The sequence below is a fragment of the Vigna umbellata genome, chromosome 5 (genome assembly GCF_029865625.1).
Source record: "Vigna umbellata cultivar VRB3 chromosome 5, Vumbellata_1.0, whole genome shotgun sequence".
NCBI lineage: Eukaryota > Viridiplantae > Streptophyta > Magnoliopsida > Fabales > Fabaceae > Vigna > Vigna umbellata.
Window position 1 is genome coordinate 40653543 of NC_142169.1, and position 10458 is coordinate 40664000.

At 36.5% G+C, this 10458-nt stretch overlaps 1 protein-coding gene across 1 annotated transcript; it reads right to left on the reverse strand.

Moving 5' to 3' along the window:
* Window positions 1-4284: 4284 nt before the first annotated feature.
* Window positions 4285-9171, reverse strand: LOC148198352 (uncharacterized). Its single transcript, XM_088115772.1, has 4 exons — window positions 8345-9171; window positions 5817-6007; window positions 5386-5732; window positions 4285-4809 (listed from the first exon to the last, which is right to left on the reverse strand). Exons 1-4 carry the CDS (start codon window positions 9169-9171, stop codon window positions 4285-4287), a joined length of 1890 nt encoding a protein of 629 aa, XP_087971898.1.
* Between the last annotated feature and the right edge of the window lie 1287 nt (window positions 9172-10458).

A 10458-nucleotide genomic window follows, 5' to 3' on the forward strand; every position in this document is an offset into this window, starting at 1 on the left:
AGATTCTTTCAATAGTATATCTTCCCGGAAATCTCAGCCAGTTTCTGTAGATATCTCTCTTTTTCAGTCACCGGTTTGTCTTAGAATTCGGCAGATGAGAGAAGATGCCTTCTGCTTTTAGTCCCGCAATTTGTTGCCATACATCATTGTTAATGTGAATATTAACACCTTTCGCTCTTGACTACATGACACCATTTGTTATCCTCAAGTTGTTGTAAAACACCCTTACTAGGTCAGGGTACCAGTCACCCTTTATTTTGAAGTAATGTAGAGAGTTCCTAAGTTTGAAGCCATCCTAGAAACTGAAAGCCCTCTCTTTCAAACATACTTAGATTCAAATAATTGGGTGGAACAACAATCTTGACTCTTCCATCTAGAAATCTTTCTCTAGTCTCATCATCATTGATCCAACCTGAGGGATTAGGACCTCTTGCAGTTGCTACTTCTTTGCCTTTGCTCTCCCCTGATGGCACTAAATTGGTATGTTCTACTAAGTCAAAAATTTCCTTACCCATTATGATAGGAAACGTATAGGAGGGAAATAGAAAGTTCTCTAACCTATTTTCTCAAAATATCAAGAGTATCTCGTCAATGTTAACCCTATTTTGGATTTTGCGACAAGTAATTAAACTTCCAAAACTCATTAAAATTTAGAAAAATGAAAACTTATACTCATTAAACTTTTGATACATTAATCTTACTTTTTTTTTCTTTTTATCATGCTCAATGCAAACCACGTGTTAAGTTAATTTCTAATTCACATTTACTATATCAAATTTTAATTTAAATTTTACAAGTTCTATCTATTCCCTTAATCTTTAATATTATTTTACAACTTTTATTTGAATGTAAAAGATATATAAGATTTAAAGATTAAGAGTCTGGTTGACAGATGTTTTAATTAGAAATTTTTTACACGGTTTATATTTAACCTTTTATATTTTATAATACCTTTATATTTCTGTCCTACATTTCCTATCATGTCCCACTCCCTCTTAACATGCAAACTGGTACCTAAACAAAGGACTCCCATACCACCAAGTAATCAAAATACCTTTGTGCAGATTGCAATTGTATTTATTTACATACTATTGTATAGAAGGGCCTCCAACAACATTTAAATCAAATTCTAGTAGATTGGGTTACCTGTGCGTTAATCTTGGTTTCTTTCTTCTTATCATAACGTAATGTAAACTACCTTTTATAATGCTATGAATTTTATTAAATTCATCTTAATGTTCTTCTATGTTTTGACCATCTTAATTGTTAATAGAGTTTGTCAACTTTATGTATGACCATCCAATTGCATTTATTTTCTTCAGTACATGGCATCTAGTGGTTCTCACCCACCTCCTCCACTCTCAGCACAATCCAATAAGGAGAAGGGAAAAAGCAATATGTGGTGAAGTTGTTATCATGGTGATGGAGTGCAACAAGATCAACGCCCAGATGAACAAAATCCTTAGTAATTTATTATTAGCAAACTCTAGACTTGTCATTCTAAGTTGTTTGACATCTTATGAATTGTAAAATTTATATTGTTTTGCATCTTAAGAATAATACAATCTATTTATGAATATTAGACATTTTGCAAACTTATTTTGCTAATGATTTTTATGTAATATATATCTATTTTAAATGTGAAATGTTTGATATGGTGTTGAAAAAAGTAATTGTGATTACTAGTTGTATGTATATTACAAGTTTGTGATTAATGTATATGTAAGTGCTGAATAATTTTTTTTATGTAAACAATGTTATATACGGATTTTTCCGTATGTAATTACGTACAAATTTTTCTGTATGTAACTGCATGTTGATGGATTGGCAAGTGTACCAAATCGCACAAGTAATATAAATTGGTAAGACAAAGTATCGCACCCCTGAAGACTCTCAGCACTAGCCAGTTGTGTGATAACTCAATTAATTAAGACTTAAATAAAACAAGATCATTAGTTTAAGATGCAAAGACAGAAAATTAAATATGAATGCAAATTGATCAATAGTAGAGTAACACAAAGATGAATGGAAGTTGTTTATAAAATGAGATGATTATGTTGTTAGGGTTTGATTTCACCAAGTTTACTCTCATGTATATAAGAATTCTTCTTTTTGCATTAATGTTAACGTCACTCACTAAATTACTTAGAACCCGATCCCTAGGCGTAATAAGCTTGCCTTAATTCCTAGTTCTTGCAATTTCAAGCGTTCCTAGAAAATTAAGTCTTAAGATCAAGAGCTTAAGACGACCAAGTACTCATACCCTCATCCCTGATAAATATTACCCTTGGGAGAATTCAACAAGTACCTGAATTGTAAGGAACCTCCCGACACTCATGCAATTCATAAATCATGCCAGTAAATGAGTTAAATAGAGCAAGCATTGAAACAGATGAATTCACTAACAATTAATGAAAAAGCATATAAATTAAGAATCAATTCAAATACATGAGAGTTCACAAGGTTACATAATCCCCCAACAACAAATAGAGTTTAGTTCCCCATAGACATGGAGAAACTAGATGAATAATGGAAAAGCATGAGATAGTGAGACCCTAAAAGTAGAAGAGGAAGCTCCCGCCTCCAAATCCGCCTTTAGAGAGTAGAAGAGTATGCTGTTGTGTTGCGCCAGCCAGAGATACCAAACCTAGAGCGCCTGGGTCCTTTAAATAAAGTTGGAAAGGAGTAGAAACAGGCCCGGTCCAAAAGAGTCGAAACAGAGCAAAAACTGGGCCTAATCCACGACGCACGATGCTCGAGCGCCCCATTTAGGGCGCCCGGGCAGTGGACGATCCTCATGTAGGGCTGGAGCCTTCAATTGGATGCCCAGGCTTCGGGGTCCGACCCTCAGGCGGCCTAGGAGGGTGCCCGGGTGGTGGACGTCGTTTTTTCGAGGCTCAAGCCTCCAGATAAGGTGCCCAACCTTCGTGTGATTCCTCCTTTTGGTGCTTTTCCAGGCCTTTCTGAGCTCTAACTCCTTAGTACTTCATCTATGCTTTCCGCATTCTCTCATTACCTATCAAAACAAGGGAATTTAGTCATAAAATCATCATATTCAACCTCAACTCTCTTATTTACACAACTTAATGAAAAAGCATGAGTCCAAGAAAATTTCTAAGTGAAAAAAGGTGTATTTAGTATCAGAATTACATCACAAATAACGATATTTTCAAATGTTAACACAACCCCAAACTTAGAACTTTGCTTGTCCTCAAGCAAAACAGATTGTAACTCAGCTTTTCAGAATAATCACTATAATGACTCAACCTTTTTCAAAAACTTTTTATTTTCAGATAAGCAATCACTTTTATCAACTCAACATAAAGATATCAGTCAAAGTGTGCAACTACCTTAATTTAATTAAAATCAATGTGATGCTCATATGTTTCAACAGATGTTATCCTTAAGAATGATCAATCAACCAAGCAAAGATGTAATCATAAATTCAGAGAACTACTCCTCACCAAAGAAAGTGTTTCACTCAAGCACTCAAAAGTGTATCACTCAAGCACTCAAAACTCAACTCATAGGTGTATAGTGAGGTGTTGGTGATTATTTTGCTCTGCTATCACAATGTCACACAAATTAATTTTTCTTATTCCCAACCTTTTCCCTTGCAGTGAGCTTTTCTTTCTTTTCTTTTAATTTTTCTTTTCTTTTGATTTCTCTTTTTCTGTTTCTTTGTGCTCATTGCTTATTTTTCTAGCAACCCCAAACTTGAACCTTTATCAATACCTCATAAATATTCTCAACTCAACTCAAGGTAAAGAATTCAGAAAAATATATTGCTCAGTATCTCAATCAAATTTTACCTCAAGCACCTGTTCCATACATTGTGAGCCATCACCTGTATATTAGCACATCATGCATCATCTTAACATCAATCAATACACTATAATATCACAAAGCAATAATCATCACAAAACACATGACAGTTGAATCAAAGCAGTGTAGTTCATTCAAGCAAAGTACAATAACAAAAATTGATTAAAAAGAAAACAAATAACAAAACAAAAGATTGAAAAGAAAACAAATAACAAAACAAAAGATTAAAAAGAAAGGTTTAGAAAGTTGGGTTGCCTCCCAGTAAGCGCTTCTTTAACGTCACTAGCTTGACCCAATAAGCTTAACCAAGATCAACCAATTCCATGATTGTGGACAGGCGTTCTAGCTCACCACCAAGATAATGCTTGAGACGTTGTCCATTGACAACCCAACTTTTTTGTGGATATCCAGAGGAAGGGTATGTTAACTTAACTGCTCCATGTGGAAGAACATTTTTGATTATAAATGAACCAAACCACTTGGACTCAACTTTCCAGGGAAAAGTTTCAGTCTTGAATTGAACAGCAGCACCCTCTGTCCTGGACTAAAGACTTTCTTCACCAGCTTCTTGTCATGATAAAACTTCACTTTTTCTTTGCAGTTCTTTGCGGAATCATAGGCATGCAGTCGCATCTCCTCAAGTTCAATAAGTTGCCTTCTTCTCTGTTCAGTAGTGTCACCAGGATCATAATTCAAGAATTTTAAGGCCCACAGATCTCGATGTTCCATCTCCACCGGAAGGTGACATGCCTTTCCATAAACCATTTGGAAAGGAGATAATCCAATAGTTTTCCTCATTGTAGTTCTATAGGGCCACAGGACATCATCTAACTTCTGAGACCAATCCTTTCTTGATGAGGCAACTGTCTTTTCTAGAATCCTTTTTATCTCCCTAGTTGAAACTTCTGCTTTCCCGTTTGTCTGTGGATGATAAGGTGTAGCTACCTTATGTCTCACACCATAGTGCTTGAGTACTCTTGTCAGCTGAAAATTGCAAAAATGAGATCCTCCATCACTAATGAGTACTCGGGGCGTTCCAAACCGTGAAAAATTTTGCTTTTTCAGAAAATTAATAACAGTTTTAGAATCATTCCTGGGACAAGCCAGGGCTTCCACCCATTTGCTCACATAATCCACTGCCACCAATATATATTCATTGTTGAAAGAGGGTGGGAAAGGTCCAACAAAGTCTATGCCCCAGCAATCAAAATTTTCAACTTCTAGTATTCCTTGCAGTGGCATTTCATGACGTATGAAGATATTCCCCGTCCTTTGACACTTATCACAGTTTCTAGCATGATTATGAGCATCTTTAAATAGAGTAGGGCAATAAAATCCTGACTGAAGTACTTTTGCAGCTATTCTCTCTCCACTAAAATTCCCCCCATAAGGTGAGTCATGAGAGTGCCATAAAATTCCTTCCACTTCTTCCTTAGTAACACAATGCCTTAGAAGATTATCTGCCCCAATTTTGAACAAGTAAGGATCATCCCAAATAAACTGTTTGACATCATGTAAAAACTTTTTTCTTTGTTGCCAATTAGGATCTTCTGGGATTACTCCTGCAACTTTGAAATTGGCCATATCAGTAAACCACGACCTTTGTTGAATATACATGAGTGTTTCATCCGAGAAGGATTCCCAGATTTCTGCTTCCTTGCTTGTAACTTCATTGTTAACCAACCGAGATAAGTGATCCACAATTACATTTTCACTTCCCTTCTTGTCACGTATTTCCACATCAAACTCTTGTAGCAGAAGTACCCATCTAATCAACCGCGGCTCAGAATTCGGCTTAGTCAGTAAATACTTTATAGCTGCATGGTCTGTGTAGATAATCACTTTAGACCCAATGAGATAAGGTCTAAATTTCTCCAAGGCATACACAGTAGCAAGAAATTCTTTTTCTGTGGTGGCATAATTCAACTGGGGTTCATTCAAAACCTTGCTTGCATAATAAATAGTGTGAAATACCTTCTCTCTTCTCTAACTAAGAACAGCAGCTATAGCATAATTGCTGGCATCACACATTAGCTCAAAATCTTGGCTCCAATCAAGAGCTACAATTACTGGGGCTGAAATCAACTTTTTCTTCAAGACATCATCCATCACAAATGGTACGTCTTTAACAAGGAGGTTCCTTAGTAGTTTGGCAATATTTGAAAAGTCTTTGATGAATCTTCTGTAAAAACCAGAATGACCCAATGTTGATGGATTGGCAAGTGTACCAAATCGCACAAGTAATATAAAATCGTAAGACCAAGTATCGTATCCAAGAGGACTCTCAGCACTAAACAGTCGTGTGATAAATTAATTAATTAAGACTTAAAATAAACGAGATCATTGGTTTGAGATGCAAAAACATGAAATAAAATATGAATGCAAATTGACCAATAGTAGAGTAACACAGAGATGAATGGATGTTGTTTAATATTAGATGAATATGTTGTTGAGGTTAGATTTCACCAAGTTCCCTCTCATGTATATAAGAATTCCTCTTTATGCATTAATGTTAATGTCACTCACAAAAGTACTTAGAACCCAATCCCTTGGATCAATAAGCCTGCCTTAATTCCTAGTTCGTGCAATTCCTAGCGTTCCTAGAAAATTAAGTCTGAAGATCAAGAGATTAAGATGACCAAGTACTCATACCCTCATCTCTAAGAAATATTACCCTTGGGAGAATTCAACAAGAACTTGAATTGTAAGGAACCTCCCGGCACACATGCAATTCATAAATCATGCAACTAAATGAGTTAAATAGAGCAAGCATTAAAACAGATGAATTCCCTAACAATTAATGAATAAAGCATATATGATTAAGAATCAATTCAAATACATGAGAGTTCACAAGGTTATATCATTCCCCAACAACAAATAGAGTTTAGTTCCCCATAGACATGGAGAAACTAGATGTACAATGGAAAAGCATGAGATAATAAAACCCTAAGAGTAGAAGAGGAAGCTTCCACCTCCAGATCCGTCTTCAGAGAGTAAAAGAATGTGTTGTTGTGTTGCTCCAGCCAGAGATACAAAACCTAGAGAGCCTCAGTCCTTTAAATAAAGTTGGAAAAGAGTAGAAATAGGGCCCGACCTAAAAGAGTCGAAATAGAGCAAAACCTGGGCCGGATCAGCAACGCATGCCCCTCGGGCAGCCTGTTTGGCCGCTCGGGCGGTGGATGTGGATTTCCGTAAGGCTTGAGCCTTCAATTTCGCCCGGGCTTCGGGGGTCTGACCCCCGGGCAGCCTAGCCCGCCCGGGCGGCGGGCATCAATTTTTCCACGCCCAAGCCTCTTGTAGGTCGCCCAAGCTTCGTGTGATTCCCTCTTCTGGTGCTTTTCTAGGCCTTTCTAAGCTCTATATTCTTAGCACTTCATCTCTGCTTCCTGTATTAACTCATTTTCTATCAAAACAAAGGGAATTAGTCATAAAATCATCAAATTCGACCTCAACTCTCTTATTCACACAACTTAATGAAAAAGCATGAGTCCAAGAAAGTTTCTAAGTCAGAAAAGGTGTATTTAGTATCAAAATTACATCACAGATAACGATATTTTAAACCGTTATCACCCAAAAAGCTTCTTATTCCCTTAACATTGGTTGGTGGTGGAAGTTTTTCAATAACCTCCACTTTGGCTTTGTCAACCTCAATTCCCTTGGAAGAAATTTTATGACCCAAGACAATGCCTTCTTTTACCATAAAGTGACATTTTTCCCAATTAAGAACAAGATTGGATTGGGTGCATCTTTTAAGTACAACATCCAGGTTGGACAAACACTCATGGAAGGAACTTCCAAACACTGAAAAATCATCCATAAAGACTTTAATGCATTTTTCTATCAAGTCTGCGAAGATTACCTCCATACATCTTTGAAAGGTAGCTGGAGCATTACATAACCCAAACGACATTTTTCTATAAGCAAAAACTCCAAATGGGCAGGTGAAAGTCGTCTTTTCTTGGTCTTTTGGATCCATCACAATTTGATTATATTCGGAATATCCATCCAGAAAACAATAGAAAGCCTGCCCTACTAGTCTCTCCAGCATCTGATCCATGAAAGGAAGGGGAAAGTGGTCCTTCCTAGTAGCACTGTTCAACTTTCTGTAGTCGATACACATCCTCCATCCAGTAACAGTCCTTGTGGGTATGAGCTCATTTTTTTCATTATAAATAACTGTCATCCCACCTTTCTTTGGTACCACCTGTACTGGGCTTACCCATGCACTGTTAGAAATAAGGTAAATAATGCCAACCTCAAGTAACTTTAGCACTTCCTTTCTCACCTCCTCCTTCATCACTGGATTTAACCTTCTCTGTGGTTGAGCAACTGGTTTGTAGTCATCTTCCATGAATATTTTGTGCATGCAATATGTTGGAATTTGAGTATCTGAGATTGAGCATCCAATAGCTCGTTTGTTGGCTTTGAGTATTTCTACCAACTTTTCTTCTTCTTTGGGAGAGAGAGAGAGTTGTTGATGATAACTGCTTTGTTTCCACCTTTTTCTAGAAAAACATACTTCAAGTGTGGTGGTAACATCTTCAGCTCCACTTTTCTTCCTTTGACTTTTTCTTCTGTGTCTTGCAAAGGAACCTGTCGTAATTCTTCCAAATCAGTCAAGCACTCATCCATTAGTTCCTCTTCTTTTTCATTTAACTCTTTACAAGTGTGAACTAGTATCTCCTCCAAAGAAAGAGTATCACTTGCGTTTTTTTCTTTTAACATGCAAATTTCATCAAGAGAATCAAGATGAAAACATTCCATATCATCTTTTGGGTGAGACATGGCTTTAAAGACATCAAAATTTACTTCTTCATCTTGTACTCTCACCTTCAGTTTTCCATTTTCCACATCAATTAAAACTCTTGTTGTCTTCATATAAGCTCTCCCAAGAATAAGAGGCACATTCACGTCCTCCTCCATCTCCATGATGACAAAGTCCACAGGAAAAAGAAATCTGTCTACCTTCACAAGCACATCTTCAACTACCCCACAAGGATATTTCAGAGATATGTCTACAAGTTGAAGAGTCATCCGAGTAGGCTTGAGTTCCAACCCTTCAATCTTTTCAAACATGGAAAGCGGCATGAGATTAATACTGGCTCCCACATCAATAAGTGCTTTCCCAACAGAGATATTCCCTATAGTGCAAGGAATAGTGAAGCTTCTTGGATCTTTAAACTTGGGGGGTAAGAGCTTTTGTATGATAGCACTGTAGTTTCCTTGAACTTTAATGTACTTCCTTTTCTTTGTGAGGAGCTCCTTCAAAAATTTAGCATATGAAGGAATTTGTTGAAGAGCCTCAGAGAAGGGTATATTAATCTCCAATTTTTTAAAGATTTCCATGAAATGCTCAAACTATTTTTCTATTTCCTTCCTAGAATAATTCTTTGGGTAAGGAAGGGGTCTTTCATAAGAGTCTTTCTTTTTCCTTTCTTCTTCCTCTATCTCTTTTGCTTTTCTCTCTCTCTTCTTTTTCTCTCTCTTTTGCTTTTCTCTCACTCTCTTCTTTTTCCCTCTCATTTTCATCTTTTTCACTCAAATCTCTTTTTTTCTTTTCTCTCTATTTTTCTTTCATCTAAAATCTTGCCACTTCTAGTAACAATAACTTTGCATTCCTTTCTGGAGCTAGCTTTCATGTTACACCCCAGATCGTCCAGCTTCTGAAGTATGTGATCAAGCTGGCTCCCTATCCTTCTGAATGCCACCTGATTGTTTTTATGATGAGAATCATACATCTGCATTATTTGTTGAACTGTGTCATCCATCTTAGCCCATCTTTCTGATAGAGAGGGATGTTGCTGCCATTGTTGTTGTCAAGCAGCTTGTCCAAATTCACCTGGTCCAAGTTTAAAGATCCAAGACACAAAACCCTAGAAAACACTATTAGCACAAAAACAAAAATTAAAAATTAAAGATACAAAAGTAAAAAATTAAAAATTAAAAATAAAAATAAAAATAAGGTCAAAGTTAATCAAGAATCACACAAGTATAGTAGTTTAAACCGTGAGTCCCTGGCAACGGCGCCAAAAACCTGTTGATGGATTGACAAGTGTAACAAATCGCACAAGTAATATAAAATGGTAAGACCAAGTATCTTATCCCTGAAGACTCTCGGCATTAGACAGTTGTGTGATAACTCAATTAATTAAGACTTAAACAAAATGAGATCATTGGTTTAAGATGCAAAGACAAAAAAATAAATATGAATGCAAATTGATCGACAGTAGAGTAACACAAAAATGAGCGGAGGTTGTTTATAAAATGAGATGATTATGTTGTTAGGGTTTGATTTCACTAAGTTTACTCTCATGTATATAAGAATTCTTCTTTTTGCATTCATGTTAACGTCAGTCACTAAATTACTTAGAACACGATCCCTGGGCGCAATAAGCCTGCCTTAATTCCTAGTTCGTGCAATTCCTAGCGTTCCTAGAAAATTAAGTCTGAAGATCAAGAGCTTAAGACAACCAAGTACTCATATCCTTATCCCTAACAAATATTACCCTTGGGAGAATTCAACAAGAACCTAAGTTGTAAGAAACCTCCCAGTACTCACACAATTCATAAATCATGCCACTAAATGAGTTAAATAGAGCAAGCATTGAAACAGGTGCATTCCCTAACAATTAA

What these genes read in the sequence shown, in the direction of transcription:
- LOC148198352 (XM_088115772.1), bottom strand. Translation starts at nt 9,171, where the DNA reads ATGGAAATCTTTAAAAAATTGGAGATTAATATACCCTTCTCTGAGGCT. An exon ending in ATGTTACCACCACACTTGAA is followed by an intron (nt 6,008 to 8,344) that starts GTATGTTTTTCT and finishes TGGTTTTTACAG; the next exon opens with AAGATTCATCAAAGACTTTT. An exon ending in CCAATTTCAAAGTTGCAGGA is followed by an intron (nt 4,810 to 5,385) that starts GTAATCCCAGAA and finishes TGCAATTTTCAG; the next exon opens with CTGACAAGAGTACTCAAGCA.